General features: G+C 36.4%; 4 protein-coding genes and 1 pseudogene across 5 annotated transcripts; all 5 read left to right on the forward strand.

The window, feature by feature from the left end:
- The first annotated feature begins 269 nt into the window (after positions 1-269).
- LOC132309661 (pentatricopeptide repeat-containing protein At1g28690, mitochondrial-like) lies at positions 270-2,087 on the forward strand. Its single transcript, XM_059807952.1, has one exon. It carries the CDS (start codon positions 459-461, stop codon positions 2,085-2,087), a length of 1,629 nt encoding a protein of 542 aa, XP_059663935.1. The 5' UTR covers positions 270-458.
- Positions 2,088-3,382: 1,295 nt separating this feature from the next.
- Positions 3,383-3,860, forward strand: LOC132309670 (signaling peptide TAXIMIN 1-like). Its single transcript, XM_059807961.1, has 2 exons — positions 3,383-3,513; positions 3,628-3,860. Exons 1-2 carry the CDS (start codon positions 3,389-3,391, stop codon positions 3,749-3,751), a joined length of 249 nt encoding a protein of 82 aa, XP_059663944.1. The 5' UTR covers positions 3,383-3,388; the 3' UTR covers positions 3,752-3,860.
- Positions 3,861-5,925: 2,065 nt separating this feature from the next.
- Positions 5,926-11,767, forward strand: LOC132309681 (pyruvate decarboxylase 1). Its single transcript, XM_059807970.1, has 7 exons — positions 5,926-6,619; positions 7,487-7,650; positions 8,239-8,800; positions 9,595-9,683; positions 9,936-10,053; positions 10,459-10,647; positions 11,254-11,767. Exons 1-7 carry the CDS (start codon positions 6,143-6,145, stop codon positions 11,422-11,424), a joined length of 1,770 nt encoding a protein of 589 aa, XP_059663953.1. The 5' UTR covers positions 5,926-6,142; the 3' UTR covers positions 11,425-11,767.
- Positions 11,768-11,898: 131 nt separating this feature from the next.
- On the forward strand, positions 11,899-15,931 carry LOC132309691 (GDSL esterase/lipase At1g28580-like; annotated as a pseudogene).
- LOC132309700 (GDSL esterase/lipase At1g28570-like) lies at positions 15,801-19,812 on the forward strand. 2 transcript variants are annotated; one of them, XM_059807989.1, is made up of 6 exons: positions 15,801-15,868; positions 15,994-16,825; positions 16,897-17,142; positions 17,989-18,137; positions 18,598-18,874; positions 19,279-19,812. In XM_059807989.1, exons 2-6 carry the CDS (start codon positions 16,489-16,491, stop codon positions 19,509-19,511), a joined length of 1,242 nt encoding a protein of 413 aa, XP_059663972.1. In that variant the 5' UTR covers positions 15,801-15,868; positions 15,994-16,488; the 3' UTR covers positions 19,512-19,812. The 2 variants fall into 2 exon arrangements, with proteins under 2 accessions (XP_059663972.1, XP_059663977.1); XM_059807994.1 differs by lacking the exon at positions 15,801-15,868 and having other exon boundaries at positions 16,062-16,825; positions 16,897-17,139.
- The last annotated feature ends 2,628 nt before the right edge of the window (positions 19,813-22,440 follow it).

Below are 22,440 nucleotides of genomic sequence, written 5' to 3' on the forward strand. Positions count from 1 at the left end.
TTCTCATTATTTCACCCAATTTTTTGTTTTTTTATCACCTAGGGTATCCGAGGTTTCGCTCTAACTAATCCCGAGAATCCAGAAGAGGTTCTTTCCACCCCGGGTCGGGTAAGTCGCTGAGTATGACAATTACCCTAAGTTATCGTTAGGAATCGACCTGACTTTAATGCCAGTAAACACCCAAGTTCATGTGATTTTACCAATCCTTTGGAATTGTTTTATTTTGTTTTATTTTTTTATCATCAATCCCTTGGAGTTATTTCACCCAACTTTTGTTCCCACTCAACAAGGCTCAAGACTTGAGAATAGCACAGTTTTTTTAGTATTTCGCCAAGGCAAACGATGTCGTTGTGTAGTCTTCAGGCTGTCGTTCAATCTCGGTGTTGATTGCCTTTTTTTGCTCAATCGACCCGACCTTGCAAGGTCACGAACGGTCACATTATCAATCAAATGGGAAGATGAAAAATGGCAGATTATCCATAATCAGACATTCAATTTTCTCATCAACGCACAATCCTAAACCTCTGTTCTACTGCAATTATACTTCTCCGCCAGAAGAGTGCAACTCTCTCTCTTACCCAACAAACGCATCTTCTCTCTCCTCAGCTCTGCAACACTATATCAACTCAGACCACCCTTCCCATGGCCAAAAGATCCATGCCCACGTTCTCAAAACTGGGTTCAGACCCAACACCAACATCTCCATCAAGCTTCTTATATTACACCTCAAATCTCGTTGTTTGTCATATGCGCGCCAAATGCTCGATGACTTGCCTCAACCAACCCTGTCCGCTTATAATTACATGATTTCGGGTTATATGAAAAATGGGAAAGCTGAGGAATTGTTTAAATTGGTTAGGAGATTAAGTTTTTCTAGTGAAAAGCCGGATGGTTTCACGTTTTCGATGATTTTAAAGGCATCTACTTGTGATGGTGTTTTATCATTGGCAAGTAGTATAGGAAAGCAGGTTCATGCCCAGATAATGAAATGTGATGGCGTGGCTGATGATGTACTTTTTACAGCGCTTGTTGACTCGTATGTGAAAAGTGGGAGGGTTGATTATGCAAGGAGGGTGTTTGAAATGATGTTGGAAAAGAATGTGATTTGTTCGACATCGTTGATTTCAGGGTACATGAAACAAGGATCTGTGGAAGATGCAGAGGATGTATTCAAGAAAACTTTTGACAAAGATGTGGTTGTTTTTAATGCCATGATTGAAGGTTATAGCAAATCAATTAAGACTGCTAAGAGGGCGCTTGAGTTTTACATTGACATGCAACGGTTGGATTTTATGCCCACAATATCAACTTTTGCCAGCATTATTGGTGCCTGCTCTGTGTTGTCAGCATTTGAAATCGGTCAGCAAGTCCATGGTCAACTTATGAAGACTGCATTTTTTATGGATATAAAAATGGGAAGTGCTCTTGTAGATATGTACTCGAAATGTGGAAAAATTGAGGATGCAAGGAGAATTTTTGATCAAATGCCCGAGAAAAATGCATTTTCGTGGACTTCAATGATCGATGGATATGGAAAAAATGGAAATCCAAATGAAGCCCTTGAGCTCTTTAGCAGAATGCAGAGAGATAATAGCACAGAGCCCAATTATGTCACGTTCCTCAGCACAATCTCAGCTTGTGGGCATGCTGGGCTAGTTGCTAAAGGCAAGGAGATATTTGATAGCATGCAGAGGGATTACTCAATGAAACCAAAGATGGAGCATTATGCTTGCATGGTTGATCTCCTAGGGCGTGCAGGAAGTCTAAATCAGGCATTGGAGTTCATAATGGGAATGCCCAAGAAACCGAGTTGTGATGTTTGGGCGGCTTTGCTCAGTTCTTGTCGATTGCATGGTGATGTAGAGATGGCAAACATAGCTGCCAATGAAATCTTCAAGTTAAACGCTGATGGCCGGCCCGGGGCATATGTTGCATTATCCAATACTTTGGCAGCTGCCGAGAGATGGGACTGCGTAAATGAAGTGAGGAAGTCAATGAAGGTAAGAGGGATATCTAAAGATACTGGCTTCAGTTGGGTTGGGACTGATGGTGGTTTAAAAGGTTTTCATGCTGGACAAAAGATCTGAACAAACATGCAAGGCAATATGGAGGTAAAATCTTTTTTGATATTGTTGTACACTGTTCATTCATAAGAATTAATTGTGAAAACGTTTTTCAAATTTTTATTTCTCAATTTACAGTTGGCTTCTGATTTTGTTTAGGCTCTACGAACCCTCTTGTGCCACTTCCTCCTGTATACACAGCACCAAACTAGAGTGAGCATAGTGTAACTGGTTCGACCGTTACAATTGGTAAATCCGGTGTCACTCCAAACACCCGATCCGAAGGTGTTCGGGTCTTCACTCTAGGTAGGTAGGGTGCCAACCGCTAGAACAAAGGCGTGGCTAGAAATTGAAGTATTGTTAACAAGCTGGAATATTGAATAATGATAGCATTGCCAATAATGAAGTTATAGGATTGTCATTGCTAATTTATATTCAATAAAAAGTATTCTACTCTTTTTTTCGTTCTTTTTTTACTCTTTTTCATATGGTGGCCTTAAATAATTTTGGAGAATTTCCTAATCTTTCAGGTAACGCACAATTTGAGGGATAAGATATAGGTTTTGGTAAACAAGCATACTAATGGTGAGAGTGAAGAAATTTAGAACAAAAAAAAAAAAAAATTATAAAAAAGTAATAACAAGTGAGAAGAAGTCCAAATTAACAAGGAAAGGCATAAAAAAGGAGATGTAGTTGACATAGACGAAAAAACTGATTTATAATTGCACCATCTCCATGTTTTGCCTATGCAATGAGCAGGGGAGGTAGGTCTAAGTAAACTAAAGATGATATTTTTTTTCTTCTTCTTTTTGGTAATTGAGGTATCCTTAACTAATTTCCGGAACATCATACAAAACATCCCCCATAAGATCTCGGGCTTTCTCATGCAGGTATAGCCCAAACCATTGTCTGGGCTTCGAACATGAGGCACGAGATTGAAGGTCCGAGTGACTTACCAGATTAGTCAACCCTTTGGGATTAGCTAAAGATGTTAATTTAAAAAAAAAAAAAAAAAAAAAAAAAAAAAAAAAAAATTTGGCCAAATATAAATTAAAAAAAATACGGATAATTTGGGTATGGGAAGGAAGGTTAGTTAATCATGGTGGAAGTGGGATTACACATGTATAATGTGGGGTGGTTGGGACTTTGGGGCTAGATAGGATTTTTATTAACCGGCTGCTAAGAACGTGTTTGTATTAATTTGTCCTACTATGTGATACAACTACAGTTGTTATATTTTGTTTTCTCCGTCAAGCATAATACTATATGTTCTCTTTTCTACAAATAATTCCTTAAAACAAAGGTAGGGAAGAGAAAGAAGAAGGATGTGCTGTGCCTGTTGTTGTGATGAGGATTGTAAATGCCGCCCTTTGGGTTTTCTTCTTGGCCTCCCCTTTGCCTTCTTGTCCCTTCTCCTCTCCCTCATCGGCGTCGTCATATGGATCGTCGGGTTCGTCCTCCCTCTCTCTTCTTTCTATTTTATATATTCATTATTGAATTATGGAGTGTTCTAAGAGGCTTGACATCATTTATTGTTAATATCGAGTTTGTTTTTGTGATGCAGGTTGTTATTGAGTTGCATATGCCCATGTTGCTTGTGCGTGACGGTCATAGTAGAGCTTGCACTTGGCTTGATAAAGGCTCCTTTTCTTGTCATGAAGTGGTTCACTGAGCAGATCCCTTGTTAGATTTTAATCTTTAGCCAGCGGCTCTAGTTATTCATTCATTAATCCATCTCTAGCTACCTGTCATTTTTTTTTTTGATTGAATTAATTGGAAGAAAAAGGATTTTCTCGATCTGAACCCTATTTTTAACCCACTATGTCTATTTTTGTTAATTTCTGTGTTTTCTTTCATAGTAGTTTTCTCTTGATCTAACGATTCACTACATCTTAGCCGAAAGATTGGATAGGTATAACTGCTTTAATGATTCACAGAGGCTTTCAAACCTAAATGGATTCTTGCAGTGTATGTATGACATGTATGCATTGGATGTTGTAATACAATTTTTTTTCTTTTTAATTAGGGCAAATTGAAAAAAAAAAAAAAAAAAAAAAAAAAAAAGGAGAGAAAAAACTCTAGTACTAATTTCTTTTTTTAGTTGACTTCCATTTAGAAAGTAGGGATCGTCAGGCCACCAATGTGTTAATAATCTCTCAGAGCCTTCGACAGCTGTGTATATATATATTTTTTTGTTTAAATTTGATGTGTCATAATAAATTTACACAAATTTTAAATTATTTATTTTTAATTATGATGTGACTGTGTAAAAAAATGACATAAAAATGTTATGTTGGACCTGAAGGCTTATAACAGTAGTAGCAGTCTCTTAAAATTACTCCTTCTGTCTCAAAATAATTAAGTACTTTAAGAACTGTGACTCATACAGTACTCAATTATTTTGGGACATGGGAGTATTATGATTTAATAACCAGTTGCCAAATTGAAAATATTAGGCTTTTGAACTAATGGTTTTGTTCGATTTGGTAAATATTCAAAGAGTCACTTTCTGGCATTTTCTTAATATTTTTTAATTGATAAAAACTCACATATTCTCATTTTTGTTCCGAACCATCTCCTCTATAAAAGGCAGAGGAAAAGTCACTAACGATTGGTGGTGGTATTCTTTTAATGAATGGCTGAACTTTTATTGTGATAACTACTTTTAAGATCACAAAAACTTTTGAATCAGAATATTTTTTTTTATTTTATTTTAAGTTAAAAGCAAACACAAACCCTCTATTTATATGTCCCTAATAAGGTTTGAATTCTCAACCTCCTCATTTGAAAATGAGAAATTATATCTAGAAGCCCTTGCCCTTTGGTGAGAAGACTAATTTTTGTCTTTCCAAAATAAATTATGTTTAAATTTAATTTGTGATAATCGTCAAATAATAATTAACAAAAAAATGCCAATTTAAATGGTTCTGTTTTTTACAATAACATTATGGCGTAGCCTAAAGAAATAATATTCAGAGTGTGAGCTATTTAGAAATGCGGCATTAGGTTATAAGAAGGGGAGTACTCTAGCACAGTTTTGTGTACCGTGTTTTTCCAATTCAATTAAAATTATTTAAAAAATATATATATTATCACACAACAAATTAAATCGAAAATACAACTCTATTACATCAAAGATTTTTTATTTTATTTTTTATTTTTGGAATTTTAAGCAATTGAAATTAATAAAAGGATAATTACAAAGTGGGCCATTTGGCCGAAAACATCCCAAAAAGGGAAAGCAACCCCATGCAGGCCCAAACAAGGAAAGACCCAAACCCACGATTCAAATGTGTTGTTTTCAATGAAGTGATGCTGCAATGGTTGACAATTATTAATGCCTTCCCCAAAAAAGAAAAGAAAAGAAAACAGAGTACAACAGTTACAAATCGTCTTCCAATGAACGAAAACCATCAATCAAACGAGGCCCACCAAAGCCCCTGGTTTTTCAATTAATAACTCTCCTTGTTCAGGGTCCAAGATTGTACACTTTAAGACGTTAAAACAATTATTATTACACATAAATGAGTTAATCTTAATTTATTAATAAAATTTATATCTTAAAATTTTTATTAATTATCATAATTGTAGAATATTAAGTTTCTTTCCATTATTTTTTTTTATTAAAAAAAAATAAATAAATGCTAAAATTAAGGCCCTCATTTGTCAAATGTGTAACAATGATATCCAACCTTAATTAACTAATAAAATTTATCTTAAAAAAATTATTAATCATCAGAATTGTAGAATATTAAGTTTCTTTACCATTATTTTTTTTAAAAAAAATAAATAAATAAAATCAAGGCACCTCATTTGTCAAATGTGTAACAATGAGATCAACCACGTAACTAGACCTGGTTCTTCAAAACTAACTTTACAATAATCAAATCAAATATACAATTCAACCTAGCAGACATTTCTTACCCAGTACGCCCATGGTCTTGAACTAGACACACTGACATACATACATATATATATATATATATCATCTTCGTCTCCATAAATCCACCCAAAACCATCACTAAACCCAGCTCTTAAACCCAAATTTTAACTACTTTTTTATCCCCCTTGAAACAAAAATGGAAGCTGCTAATCAAATTGGCGCCCTGGCCCACCCGAAAGTGTCTCCGATGCCGTGCCTACCCGGCCCGTCGTGCGGGACTATGGGCCGGCACTTGGCGCGTCGGCTAGTCGAGATCGGCGTGAGGGACGTCTTCTCTGTTCCCGGCGACTTCAATCTGACTTTGCTGGATCATCTGATCGCCGAGCCGGAGCTGAACAACGTCGGCTGCTGCAACGAGCTCAACGCCGGCTATGCCGCCGACGGGTACGCACGTGCCAAGGGCGTGGGTGCCTGCGTGGTGACCTTCACCGTCGGTGGGCTGAGTGTCCTGAACGCGATCGCTGGTGCCTACAGTGAGAATTTGCCGGTGATCTGTATAGTTGGTGGACCCAATTCCAATGATTATGGTACCAATCGGATTCTCCATCACACCATTGGCTTGCCGGACTTTACCCAAGAGCTCCGATGCTTTCAGACCATCACCTGTTATCAGGTCAGTGATATGTATTGATCGATCTCATCACGAAGAATTTTGAAACAATAATTTAATGTTTTTGATTTTCTATTTGATCTTTAATTTCGTATTTTATGTTTTTTCTTTTTTCATTTTATTATGACTAGCATATGATACTCAATAATTTTTTCATTTTATTTTATGTTTTTTCTTTTTTGCTAATTATCTGCAGACATTCATGTTCTAATTAAAAAATGGCTATTTTACTATCAAAATAGCGTTGACTTCTGTTGTGTGTGTGTATGTGAGAGGGAGAGAGAGAGAGAGAGCAGCCTGGGCTACAAAATGAGTTACCCTCCTCCGGTTCTGATGAAATCCAGGTCCCTAATTTATATGCTACTCTTATGGGACATTCATTTATATATATATATATATATATATATATATATATATATATATATATTCTTATGTGTGTGTGAAATTGACTTTAAAAAAATTACTGTCCATACATATATATTGTAAGGTCATTATTTAGTATTTTATGAATTTGAGTTTGGGGATCAGACCACTACTAGCAATTGCAATTTGGTTTGCATGACTGTGAGAGGCGTAAGCCTGAAAATTTTGGGTCCAACGGGAGTTTAAATACTCTATTTTTCCCAATTGGTAACTGTAACTGTAACAATCCTCTTAATCTAATGCAATGGTTTTGAAAATGAGCCTCTAATTGTGACAATGATGGGATTATACTAATACACAATGTTTCAGAGAAAAGTTGTAAAAATAACTACTTCTTCGCAACGTACAATTTGGTGGAGGCACGTTTGTTCCATTTATTTGAGATTTTTTTGAGCTTGATGATGTTAATGTTGTTAATTTAATGTGGTGGCATTGATTATGCTACAGGCTGTGGTTGATAACTTGGAAGATTCACATGAGTTGATTGACACTGCAATCTCGACGGCTTTGAAGGAAAGCAAGCCGGTGTATATCAGTATAAGTTGTAATTTGCCTGGAATTCCTCATTCAACCTTCGCTAGAGATCCGGTCCCATTCTTTCTCACACCGAAGTATGATTTTTTTCTCCTCTTATTTTTATTTCTTTGTTTCTGGACCTGAGATGAAGTAGAATAGTCTTTAGTGAATTTGACATACATATTGATTAGCTAAAGGAAAATAGAGCTGAACTAGTGCCTTGTAAAAGTATAAGGTACCCCCACCATCTCTCCATCTATTTATGCATTGTGGTTTTGTTTGTAAAACATTTGCATGAGAATTGTGTTGATCATGTTTAATTATGCATTAATATAAACCGAGCTATAGTAAATTATAAAGAAATTATAGAAAAGGTAGATAGTTGAAAGCACGATGAGATCATTGTAGAGTGTAATGGATGGAAGTTCTTGGAAGATGAAGGAAATGAGAGAATAATTTTAATAAAGTTTGGAAAAGGACTCAGATATTTGAGTTCCATATATGGACCTAGACATTTAGGTATATATAAACTCAATTAGAAAGCTATGCTTTTATTTTACTATTCCTCACTTGTGACTGAATATATAATGATATATTCAAATTTTTATTTATTTTTGGGCATGCTATCATTTCATCTATTTTTTATTCTCACTAATGAATGATTATCATTACTTTTCATGCAGGGTCAGCAATCAATTAGGATTAGAAGCAGCAGTGGAAGCAACAGCTGAGTTTCTGAATAAGGCTGTGAAACCTGTCATTGTGGGAGGCCCCAAGCTAAGGTTTGCAAAGGCACAGCAGGCCTTTGTGGAGCTCGCAGATATTTGTGGGTATCCGATTGCAATAATGCCATCAGCCAAGGGACTGGTGCCGGAGAACCATCCGCACTTCATTGGGACGTATTGGGGTGCCGTCAGCACCAGCTTTTGTGGGGAGATAGTGGAATCTGCTGATGCCTATGTTTTTGTTGGTCCCATCTTTAACGATTACAGCTCAGTTGGATACTCTTTGCTGATCAAGAAAGAGAAATCAGTGATAGTGCAGCCCAATCGTGTGACGGTTGGTAATGGTCCTTCCTTCGGTTGGGTTTTTATGTCAGACTTCTTGACTGCATTGGCCAAGAAGTTAAAGAAGAACAGTACAGCTATGGAGAATTACCGAAGGATATTCGTTCCTCAAGGCATTGCTCTGAAACGTGAGAATGACGAACCTCTAAGAGTCAACATCCTCTTTAAGCACATACAGGTTAGCAAAAAGAAACATGTTGTAGTTTCTTCTCTTCTTCTTTTACCTCTTATAAATTATAGTGGTCAGCAGATGAATCATGATTCATGGCTTTTCTCTAGTGAAGGGAAGAAGTACCCTTTCAGATCGTAATCATACCATTGCTTGGCTCATTGCTAAATACTCAGATTTATGTGCATGAGAATGCGGGTAGCAGTGTCAAAGATTACGTCCCCTTCACTGAGTTTGGTCTCCTTGTCAAAATTTGATTTTGTAGAACTGTCAAAGTATGGCACACATCTCTTTCTGGTTGTGAGAGACAAATGGCTTTATACAATTTATGTAATAAAATTATTTTGACTTAATTCCCTCCCAACCCTGCTGCCCTGACTCCTTTTACAAAAACAAAACCCAGTGAATGTGGGTCCTAGGCAAATTCTGACCATTTGTCCTTCTCCAGAGCCATCCTTGTAAGGATTGTGATCAGCCGCCACCTTAGCATCAACGTCATCAGTCTTGCCTTTATTTCATATGAATGTGGTTGGCGATATGAATTCCCTTTTGTATTCTTTTCTTTTACATGTCACCATATCTTCGGTCAATATTTGGTGTTCAAAATCTCAAGTTTTGGAATTTAAGAAAATTTTAAAAACAGTTCTCCATCTTTAAAAACAGAGAAATGGTCTTGATATTCAAGAAATGCATGCCAGTGCAACCCAACAGATAGCAGTGGATACCCTGCTTCTTCATTATGTGTGCACACAATGCAATTCAAGTATTGTGTTCTTCATTTTGATTATTCAAGCTTACTACAGGAGATGCTACGTGGAGACACTGCAGTAATTGCGGAGACAGGGGACTCATGGTTCAATTGTCAGAAGCTTCGCCTCCCTGAAAATTGTGGGTAAGGACTGTCTAGTGAACATTACATTTTGTTTAATTAGTTAATACTGATCCTATAATTTTATCCCTCTGTCTCATAGTAACATAGGAAAGTCTACTATGCCATGAGGAAAAAAAAAACAAAAAAAAAACGAAAAAGAAAAAACGAAAAGAAAAAATGTCGTAAAGTATTATTAAGTTCTTTCTTTCTTTCACTACGATGGTCATTTTTTTTAACAGCCACTTGACATTATTCCTGGATCATTTCATTCAGATACGAATTCCAGATGCAGTATGGATCTATTGGGTGGTCAGTAGGTGCCACTCTTGGTTATGCTCAGGCTGCTAAAGAGAAACGTGTGATTGCCTGTATCGGTGATGGGAGTTTCCAGGTCAGTCATAATGATGGTTATATAACAGTTTCAATATCAGTAATTTACAGAAAATACTTAAATTTCTATAATATTAAAGAGGAATATAGTGTCAGAAGGAGAATGATAGTTTTTATTGTACAGTTTTGTCACAAACATATACCAGACTGTTTTGCATTATCTTATTATTAAATTTTATAAATTAAATCCTTCCATATCATGTACTTCATTAAGAAAATTGTACAAGCAATTGGAACTGACAAGGGTTAAAATGAGTGTTATAAATGTTGGAACCATAGCCAACACACTCTTTTTCTTGTGACAACAAATTGTGTTATTAAAAATTTTCACAATTCTGACACCTGCTTGGTTATTTTATCTCCTCATATGACGCATAGGTGAATGAATGATTTCTCTTCTAAACAGGTAACAGCTCAGGATATCTCAACAATGATTCGATGTGGACAACGGACAATCATATTCCTCATTAACAATGGAGGCTATACCATAGAAGTAGAGATTCATGATGGCCCGTATAATGTGATCAAGAACTGGGACTACACTGGCCTTGTTAATGCTATCCACAATGGCGAAGGCAAATGCTGGACTAGCAAGGTTAGCATGAATCAGAATGTTTTTAAAACCTTATTTGGATGAAACAACATAAGTGGGTAGCTAATCTGTTGATCCTTTGTATTGTATGCTTCTTGCACACACATAACCCATCATAATTTATTTATTTTGATGATCCATCTTTACAGTTTTTTTTTCCGTCCTCGAAAAAGTTTTCAAACTTTACCCCTCCCCCCCCAAAAAAAAAAAAAAAAAAGAAAGTCTTGAATTCTTACAGGTACTATTTAGTTGGAGTCGGTTTCGTAATATTATCAACTGATGAATCGTGAATATTGGACCTCTCACGGGGTAAAATGAAACTAAACACTTTAAATTAATTGTTCCTGGATAAGATTTGAAGAGTTCATTTATTTAGCATCCCTGAATAGAACATGCCCTTATCTACAAGTAAAATTGACTGATCTGAAACCGACAATAGCATCAATCCGTTGTTTGGTCACGATTATTTAGATGATAGCTCATCAAATTAGTTGAAACTATGGACCACTGGCCTCTCTTCTTCAACTTTTAGAAGATTCATCACATTCCTATTATTATTATGTTTCGGGTCGTCTTTTAATGTATTGATGGATAAATGTCTGTAAACAGGTGCGTACAGAAAATGAGCTGATGGAAGCAATCGCCACAGCAACAGGAGCACACAAGGATTCGTTATGTTTCATTGAAGTTGTTGTGCACAAGGATGACACGAGCAAAGAGCTGCTGGAATGGGGATCCCGTGTTTCTGCTGCTAACAGCCGCCCACCAAATCCTCAATAGTCTTGACATCCGAGTACTTGAGATTACACCCAAAACTTCTTCAAGAACTACAAATAAGAGAAAGGACAATTGTTCCATCACTGGGTTGTGCTTTCCTGTTCCGAAAAAGAGGATTTATACTGGTGGAGATGGTAAAATTACATGTTTTAAGTACGTCTTGACTGTGCATGTATCCTGTATGTCAATATATATTATGCCCCGACCTAGAGTTTTTTTTCCCTTTCCCTGACTGGAGGACTTTTTTGGATTTTACTGAGCTGAATATGCCTGTAATAATATCATGTTACTGATGTATGAAAGATGTCACAATGTATAATGGCAAATATGTGATGTCCTTTACTGAGTGCTTGGTTTTTATGAAAACTGATAAATAGTTCACAGACTAGACTACATTTAGGTGAGTGGAAAATAACTCGAACACATCCACTCACATAAAAAGTCGGATGTGATCAACTTTGGATTCTCCATCAATAAATCTTTGAGCAATTCTCGAAATGGTGATGGCTATCTCTATCGTCCAACACTTGGGTCCCAGATCACTTGCCGGCCAGTTGGTCGGGAATGTCGGTCCCTTAATCATTATTGATATATATGATCCAAATGCTCACTTTTCCGATTGTGTTTGAGACTTTCTGCTCTGTGAACTTGTCCATGGCTTTTTCTTCATCTCATTTTTCGTTCACACACACATTCCTTCACATTCTCCTCACCATCTTAACAATTCCGACCCAATACACCATCGGATGCTACACATCCATCATCAGCTTTGGCGACTCGCTCACCGATACCGGAAACTTGTTTCACTACTCTAACTCGCATAAACCTCTGCCACACTTTGCCTTTCCACCCTATGGTCAAAGCTATTTCCATCGTCCCAATGGCCGTTGCTCCGATGGTCGTCTCATCATTGACTTCATCGGTACACATTTACTTACATATGTACATATATTTATATACATAGAGATATATTTTTAGGCACTACATGCGTTTTTGACGAATTGGGTAATTTGCAGCTCAGTATCTTGGACTTCAATTCGTCCCACCATATTTGGGTGATGGAGAGAATAATGTGACACAGAATTTTGAAGAGGGCGTGAATTTTGCGGTAGTAGGTGCCTCGGCTCTAGATGATGCGTTTTACCAAGAAAGAGGAATCCATGATCCTTCTTCAAACTTTTCACTGGGAGTTCAGTTGGATTGGTTCAAACAAATGTTGCCATCTCTCTGCACCGACACACCTTGAAGTAAGTTTTGCTGACCCAAAATTAACCGAGACACGATCCGAGTGCTCAATAATTTGGTAAAGGAGGGGCAATCTAGTCATTTTACATTTTGCACGTTAAATTTTGCATGCTCAACCATTTTCCTCTCTTTTCTTTATGATTGTTCAACAACTGGGAGCCTGGGAGGTTGATTACTTATGTTTTTTATCATAAATTTTGGCTAATTCATTTTACATTTTGCACACATTTATATATAAATAAAATAATAACGTTTTGAGATAACGACTATAATAATTATTTACCAACAAAAAATGACAATAATAATAATGAGCTTAAATTTTTATTTCATAATATTTGAACTTTTAAAAGTATAGTTAAAAGAGTGCAAGTTGAAAAATATTTAAATTTTAAGGAGATACAAATTAAATTTATTTTCAAACTCTTTATTTTGGGTCAATATATGTGTTTTGAAAAAGATTGGGGGGCCAATGAAAATTTTAATTAATTTTAGAGACAAAATCTACAAATTAATTAATATTTAGGAGTTATTAATAGAATTTTTAAAAAATTGGCTACCCAAATTTAGGAGGAGTGTCGGTGTAAATTACCCTAAATTTTTTTTTTTTTGGTCTGTGATGCTTTTGGGGAATTTTTTTTATTTAGAATATTTCACAATTCACCATTATACACATGCAGTCTTCCGTTTTACATGTACCAAACAATTATCATAAAATTATCTCAAGTGACTCGAGCTCCCTCATATGACGAGAATGTGCAGAATACTTTTGAGGCACTTACTATGTGGACTCAACTGATAATTTAAATGATAATGTGATTAATTGTGATACTTTTCCCTCTTATGCCCAAATATTCTGGGCCATTCGGAAAGTTTGTTCTCCACACCATAAATAATTCCTGGGCCGTTTGGAGTTTTATTTTTTTATTTTTTCGGACTCAAGTACGGACACACCTATTTGAGGAGCTGGATATTATGAAATTGTACTCACAAAAATATAAGTGACAATGAAAATTGTTAAAATCAGATGGATAACAATTTGAGGGTGGAGCTTAGCCCAATGGCAAGGTTATTGTATTATAAATTAAAGGTCACTAGTTCATAACCAAAAATAGCTTCTCGTGGAGATAAGGCTGCATATATCTGACCTTTCTCGGATCTCATAACAGGGGGACCTCATTCATTGGGCTAGCCTTTTTAGTTAGATAGCAGGTTAGTTAGATGAGTAAGAACTTGTAATGCAATATGAGTAGCTGAGGATTGAATTTATAGTTGAATTAATATTGATGTAGGACAATTTTACCTAATTAGTAATTTCTTATTATTTATATTTCTTATTTATTTTATTTTTATATATATATTTTTTTATAGGAAGTTTAATTTTAGTTAGTTTCTAGTAATTATTTTTCTTTTGATATTAGGTTTCTTTATGTTTTTAGTTTCGTTTTAGTGTTAGGTTTTCTTTTATTATAAATATGTGTACTGCAAAGGGCAGATTTAACTTTTATTCATTCAATTATCCATACAAATATCAGATTTTTCTGAAATTATTCTTCGTTGTGTAGATTCAAAATACCCTACTTTATAGATTTGTTATTGGACAGATTCAGGGCAAAACATTTGCCTTTCCCTAGGAAGGATACTAATTAAAACACTAGCTTTAGAGAATGTTCAATGTGGCATTCGAGATCATACTTTCTGTGTATAATAAATTCACTAATAGCTTATAAAATATTAGCAATTAACTTTCTTTTTATGGCCCCGATTTCTTTTTATGTTTTTTTTACTACCAATAATTTGATACCATATATAGTATATACCACTATTATCTATTTGGCTTCCATGTTTAATATATATCTGTCATCTTTGCCAATGCATTAATGCAATATGCAGACTGCAATAAACTCTTTCAGAGTTCTCTGGTTCTATTGGGAGAGATTGGAGGCAATGATTATAACCATGCGTTTACGGCAGGAAAAAGCATAGAAGAGGTTCAATCATTTGTACCTCTAGTTGTCGATGCTATTGCTTCAACCATCAATGTAAGACCTTAATATCAATGTTGGTAAAAATTGCGAAAAAGGCTTATGTAATGTTGGCTACCAAGAATGTGGTTTTATTGTAAATTGTACTTGTTCCTTGTATACACACACACTCACACACATCTTCTGAAAATGATTTTTACATGCAGGAGTTGATCAAGCTTGGAGCGGTGACACTCATGGTCCCTGGGAACATACCAAGTGGATGCTCAGTGGGCAGTCTAACGTATTTCAGGAATTCAAAGGAGGAAGAATATGACCCCAAAACTGGCTGCCTCATCTGGTTGAATAAGTTTGCTGAGTACCACAATGAATTACTTCAGATAGAACTAAATCGGATTCGGGAACTACATCCTCATACCACCATTATATATGCAGATTATTACAATGCAGCAATGCGCTTCTATCATTCTCCCAGCAAATTTGGTACTTCCACTTTTTTAATCTTATAGGCTTCTTATACACATCATTTTACTGCCACTTGAAACGCTATGTTGTTACTTTTGAATAAGGTAATCTTGGGGATGCCACAAAATATGGTACTTTCACCGTATTTTGGCAGTTTCTCGAGATTCCTCATCTTCCTAAACAAGCTAAGCTGAAGCTTGATTTCTGAACTTAATTTCCTAAAATGTTTTTATCTGTTCTATTTGTCAACTAATATTGTTTATGACCTATTATTGCAGGATTTACAAAAGGAGCTCTAGCTGCATGCTGTGGAAGTGGAGGCCCATACAATTACAACTCATCTGAGCCATGTGGCTATCCACCATCAACTAGTTGCGACAATCCTTCTCTGTATGCTAACTGGGACGGTTGGCACTTAACAGAAGCAGCATATAAATGGATTTCGCAAGGTTTATTATTCGGACCATACACCATTCCTCCATTGAACACATCCTGTGTTTCCGTTGCTGTGACTGCTGAATATTCTAACTATCACTAGCTATGAAGCAATGCAATTTTAAGTTTGCTGATCGGTTTTATTCAAGCATATTATTGAATAATATTTTGCTTGAGTTGGTCATATTTCCACTTTCTTTCCATTGGTTTTACAGATATCTTGATCATCTCGTTAAGGTGTATCTGACTGGGAGAATTAACTATTACCTTCTCCATGGTGTTTTATGTTGCAGTCTAAGAGTCGAACTGAATTGAACCATGTAATTTCTATGCCATAATTTTTGGGTTTTGTGAAATAATATCTGCAAATACTTTGGCTATAATTGTTTCTTTTGATTCTTATGCCTTTGAACACTTTGTAAAACTAAATTACTCCGGATTTAAGCCGTCCCCGGCGGAACCCAGCTTGACATGAGGATCTCCGGCAGACCACTCTACCAGGATATGCAGCCGAATCGGGAAACGCTACGCTCCGCCGCATCGTGGCTGACGTCTCAAAGAACCTTGACCGTGCCCTAACCCCAGTCCTGAAGTTCAAGCGCCGTAGCGTCCTCCGCCACTTCGTTAGCGCCGCCGATTTCGCAAAGTCACCACCCTGATCGATGCCTCAATCGGCGACAACTTGCTCCGGAGCAGGTATTTATGCCCCCAATTGCGAGTAACGATCCAAATCAGGTATTTATGCTCTGCATCTTTCTTGGTTTGCTCTTTCATCGCTTTGAAGAATACGAGAGGCGCGGATAGCAGCTGGTGTTCTTGACGTGGTCTTTGTCGGTGATTTTGCAATTACGCATTGGTTGAGATTGAGATTGAGAAGACTGTTTGGTGGGATTTGAGAAGACTGGTGGACAAGCGAATGCACCAGAAATAATAATTGATAATGATGGAGCACTCGCACGGTTCTGATTATGTTTTTGAGACGCTCTGCTCTGTTGACATTTCCATGGCTTTTTCAGCATCTCACTTTTCATTCAAACACATTACATTCCTTCAAATTCTCCCCATCATTTTAACAATTCCGACCCAACACACCATTGGATGCTACACATCCATCATCAGCTTCGGCGACTCGCTCGCCGACACCGGAAACTATCTTCACTACACTCAATACTCCCATTCCACTCCCCCCAACTTTGCATTTCCGCCCTATGGAGAAACCTACTTCCATCGTCCCACAGGCCGTTGCTCCGATGGTCGTCTCATCATTGACTTCATCGGTACATATATTTATATACATACAAATTTAAACTATATGTCATTTGATGAATTAATGGGGTTCGCATTGCAGCTCAGTATCTTGGACTTCAATTGGTACCACCTTATTTGGGTGACGGAGAGAAAAATGTGATCACCAGATCGGAAGAGAATTTTGAAGAGGGTGTGAATTTTGCGGTAGTGGGTGCTTCGGCGCTCGATGCTGCGTTCTACAAAGAAATAGGACTTGATGATCCTTGTGGAAACTTTTCGCTGGAAGTTCAGTTGGGTTGGTTCAAAGAAATGTTGCCATCTCTCTGCACCAACACATCTTCAGGTAGTAAGTTTTGAACTCCTCGGCCATTGGGAGTTTAGTGTGAACAACACTCATTTATAGACTTTCTTATGGATATATGTACCAAAAGAGAAAAAAATTTGCAAATTAATACATCAGAATATGTGATTTCAGTTATTAATGCACAACCTAGTAATAATAGTCAAATTATATCAGGAGTCAGTATATAGGTATTGTGAAATTATTTGTATTTGCAAAAATGTGGTGACACTGCTAATTCGCCCTCCATTTCAAATTCCAGGTGAAGTTCACAGGAAAATAATTAAACTAGTCATGATATAGCAAGTTAATTAATTAGTTAGCTGACTAAGAACTTCAATTCGATCTTAATGCAATATGGGTTGGTGAGGATTGAAGTTATAGTTGTATAACATCTCTGAATTATTATATTTACCAATGCTCTATACAAAATTGGTATGTCTTCAAAAGGTTACACTTCAACTATAGGCTATTGAAGGAATGCAACTTCGCTGTCCAAAATCTGGAAAAACTCCGATCTCAGAGTTAGCTTAGGATGCTATCAGTGAGTCTTGTTACATGTTAGTTGGACAAATTGGCAAACCATTTACCTCCCTTTGGTAGGAAGCTTACAGCAATTAAAACACTTTGTGTCTAAATTTAATAATAGCTGAAAAAAATAGTAGCAATTAACTTTCTTTCTGTTGCCCTGATTTCATTTTAGGTTGTGCTTCTCAAGTTACATGTTTCTCTACTTTTCAGACCAATAAGTTGATGCCATATATACCACTGTAATCTATTTTGGTTTATGTGTTCAATAAATAATTATCTGTTATCTTCGCCAAGTAATGTGCTGATGTAATATCTATGCAGATTGCAATAAACTCCTTCAGAGTTCTCTCGTTCTATTGGGAACGATTGGAGGCAATGATTATGATAATGCATTTATGGCAGGACTAAGCTTTGAAGAGGTTCAATCATTTGTACCTCTAATTGTAAATGTCATTGCTTCAGCTATCAATGTAAGAAGCTAATGTCATTCTTTATGTTTCTATTTTTGATTGATTGCCTTGGTTGTGCTTTTGGTCTTTGTTGCTGTTGTTGTGCTCTGTTTTTTTTTTTTTTTTTTTTTCCTGTAGCCTTTGTATGGGCTTTGCCCTTTTTTTCCTGTTATATATATTGCCTTTTATTGGGGAGTTTTTTTTTTTTTTTTTTTTTTTGCAAAAAGGCTTCTGGAATGTTTGTTGCCAAGGATGTGGGCCTGGTAGTTTTTTGCTTCTCCTATAATTTTCCAAACTGAACTTTGGTAGCCAATAGTACTCCTCCTGAATCTAGTCCCTTCTTGAATCATCTTATGAGTGTGGACAATTCATGTCCAGGGACTCCAGTGTTTCAGGGTGCTTGGTTGCGTTGTAAATTGCAATTGTTACTTGTATATACACACGCACAGACGCATCTTTTGAAAATGATTTTTACATGCAGGAGTTAATCAAGCTTGGAGCGGTGACACTCATGGTCCCTGGGATCATACCAATTGGATGCTTACCAGTTAATCTAGCATATTACAACAACTCAAAGGAGGAAGAATATGACCCCCTAACTGGCTGCCTCATCTGGTTGAACAAGTTTGCTGAGTACCACAATGAATTACTTCAGATAGAACTAAATCAGATTCGAGAACTTCATCCTCATACCACCATTATCTATGCAGATTATTACAATGATGCAATGCGCTTCTATCTTTCTCCCAGCAAATTTGGTACTTCCACCCTTTTAACTTTATGCACATCATTTTCTGTCACTTGCACTACTATTTTGTGACTTTCAAGTAAGGCAATCTTGGCATACCACAAAATATAGCTCAAGGTCACTGTATTTTTGTATTTTCTAGAGATTCTTCATCTGCCTAAACAAGCTAAGCTGGAGCTTGATTTCCAAACTCAATTTCTTTAAATACTTCATCTTTTTTAATCAGCTTTATATACTTCATCTTTTTTAATCAGCTTGAAATACCATTCAGACTCAAGTTTTATAGTAGTTAAGTTATATAATTCCAAGCACCAGTCTTTTACAGTATGCTTACGCATGCCTGGACATTTCATACTCATAAAAAATTGTAATCGCATCAAATATGAAACTATTATTTATGACCAATTATTGCAGGATTTACAGAAGGAGCTCTGACTGCATGCTGTGGAGGGGGAGGCCCATACAATGTCAACTCAACCGCGGAATGTGGCTCTCCAGAATCAACTAGTTGCGACAACCCTTCTCTGTATGCTAGCTGGGACGGTTTGCACTTCACTGAAGCCGCGTATAAATGGATTTCCCAAGGTTTATTATTCGGACCATACACCATTCCTCCATTGAACACGTCATGTGTGCTGTTGGTGTGACGGCTGAAAATTCTGATTATAAGTAGCTATGAAGCAATGCAATTCTACATTTTGTTGGCCAGTTTTATTCAAGCATATTATTGAATAATACCTTACTTGGGTTGACCATATTTTTACACTTTCATTCCGTTGGCTATACAGATATCTATGGTGTATCGGATTAGGGGAACAACTATCACCTTATCCATGGTGTTTTATGTAGCAGTCTAAGAGTCCATGATATCTTCTTCAATGGCAACTGAAATGAACTATGTAGTTTCCAAGACATAATTTTTGGGTTTTATTAAATGATCCGTGCAAATACTGTGTCTTGAGATCTCTGTGATGTTTCTGGTGTGAAAATGTGGCAAGAAATATAAGCTTATGTCTCTCTAAATGCTCCTAATTTGACTGAATAGAGGTGTCAGTGTCATATTAATCCAAAATCTACCGTTGACAAAGTTCAATTAATGACTACAAGAGCGTGCTTTCTAGGTAAATGAACGAACTTTACTTCAAATAAATTGGCTCATCATATACGAGTATAAACAAAAATTTTGATCTTACTTTGTAGCGTTGCAGCATGCCTAACCTTTTCTTATTAATTGTAAGAAAGATTTTAAACAACGGAGCACCATGCTCAGCACTTATACGACAGTAAGATTCATCAGTATCATCTGAAATTGCAGAAGCAGTCACTACTCACTAACATTTTTCTTTAAATTTGGGTTCATGTTATTATTGTTTGGGTAATTGGTGTCTACCAGCCCAAGCTGGATCACTAAACGACTCTCATCCTTTTCTTCGTAATGTCCAACGTCTAGTTTTGTCGACTCATCTTCTAACCATAGTAAAACAATAAAATTTTGTTCAATAATCTATACAATGAGAATCACTAATTACTTGTACAAAATTCTCAGCATTCTCTTTTGTGGAATAATTGACAGATGGATCCTCTTTCCTGCATTTTTGATGCTGGCAATACAACTTTTGCTCATAATATGGTAGCAAGAATTTAGTCATCAAGCCCCCCGGGGGCTAGCAGTGATGGTAAGGTGTTGGCCTTGGGTAATCACCCGCCCGGGTTCGAGCCTTACCCCCTGCTAGAACTTCGACTCATCCGGTATTGTGGTTATGAGGCTGGGCTACAGTATCCCCAGTTTGGTGCCTTAGGGTAGGGTTCGAAGGGTCTTGTCTTGAGAAGTGTAACGACCCTAAACTGAATACCGAAAATAATAAAAAAAAAAAAAATTTTAAATTTTGGCATGACCTCTGCTAAAAATGATCTTACAACAACCTGTTCAAATGAAAAAAAAAAAAAAAAAAAAAAAACAACGGCCTTTCAAGACCTATCCAACCTGCCCCAACACACCATACAAAAGAAATATAATACATTCCTCAATACCACAACATCAACAACCTTCCCTAATTAACCCATCATCGTCATCTTCTTTAGCTTAAGCATTTACATGGTCTCAGTTTACAACAAAAATAAATCAATTATCTTAGTTATGTTACAGGGCAATGATTTGCAAAAATAAGTACTCTTTTACATAGTTTGAGACAATACAAAAAATGGGTTAAGATACAAAAGATAACAAAATATAACTCCTAATCTTCTTCAAGCTTACGGGGGATTGTCATCTGCCACTTCTTTTCTGAACCCTGAAAAATGTTAAATAATAGGGGTGAACAAAATTGCTCAGTAGGTAGTGCCTAAGACACACCTCTTGAGACCCCTTGAATCCACACAATGAATAGGAATAAGGAAATTGGGATCATACCATGCCTAGAGTAAAAGTATAATTACGATACCACATCATTAATCCAATACCACAAATAAATATGCCATGCACTGAGATGCCGTGCCATGCAATGTCACTCCCCATTTTTCCAAAACCATTTCCATTATCATTTTCAAACTGTTAGTGAACCCATCCCATGGCAACTCTATGGCGGCACGAGAGGAGGATTGGCCACTGTCCCTGACCCATGGCAACTCCATGGCGTCGTTTGGGGCCCAGGTAACTCAACCACACTAGGGCGGTCTCCCTAATCCCCTCTAGACCTCACTAATGCCGCGGTCCCTAGGCAACTCCTAGGCGGCCGGGTTTTCATAAAAATCATTTTCAAAATTCTTTCCCAAAATCCATTTCCTTTCTTTCAAATCAATTTTTTCCCATTTCTTCCCGATGATATGCATGAATGTTTCATGTTTCCCAATGCCATGTCAAATGAAAGATTTGTACAAATCACAAATCAACATAAGATTTTCATATTTCACAAATCAACACACTTCCATATAGCAATTTCTAGCAAATTAATCATAATAGGCATGAAAATTTAATACTTAGACATGCTTTACAATATAAAAAGAAATTCTAAAATTATCTTTCATGCTTTCTAATCACCAATCTAGCACCAAAGGCACAATAAGCTTGAATTAATCAACAATTTACATGCTTTATTATCATATATATATCAAGCAACACATAGTCACAACTTTAACACAATATATATATATATATATATATATATATATATATATATATATATATAATAAAGCAAAAAAAAAAAAAAAATTCTACAATTTAAGTATGTTAATCATCAATTAAGTAAAGTAATTCACAAAAAGGCTCAAGAACATGTGAATTAAAACCCCTACCTCCAAAATTATGAAAATCCCCAAATCCAAAGCCCTAGATTCAAAAATTCTAAGAGGCACCAAACTAGAAATTGCTCCTATCAATTTGTAGGCCTCGCCGTGAGCTTTAATTTGCGGCAAACGGCACTTAAAAATACCAAGAATTGAGGAATTAATCAAGAGTGGAAGCTTGCAAAAGAAAAAGAACAAAAAAGAAATACAGAGAAACAGAAAGGCTGCGAGAGAGAAGAAAGCAGAGAATAAGAAAAAAAAGAAAAAACGTGGTCTTATGACCACTTAAAACAA

This window comes from Cornus florida, unplaced genomic scaffold (assembly GCF_030987335.1).
Source record: "Cornus florida cultivar Cherokee Brave unplaced genomic scaffold, ASM3098733v1 CherokeeBrave_3.0.0_Hap2_Chr01, whole genome shotgun sequence".
In the NCBI taxonomy this organism is placed as follows: Eukaryota; Viridiplantae; Streptophyta; class Magnoliopsida; order Cornales; family Cornaceae; genus Cornus; species Cornus florida.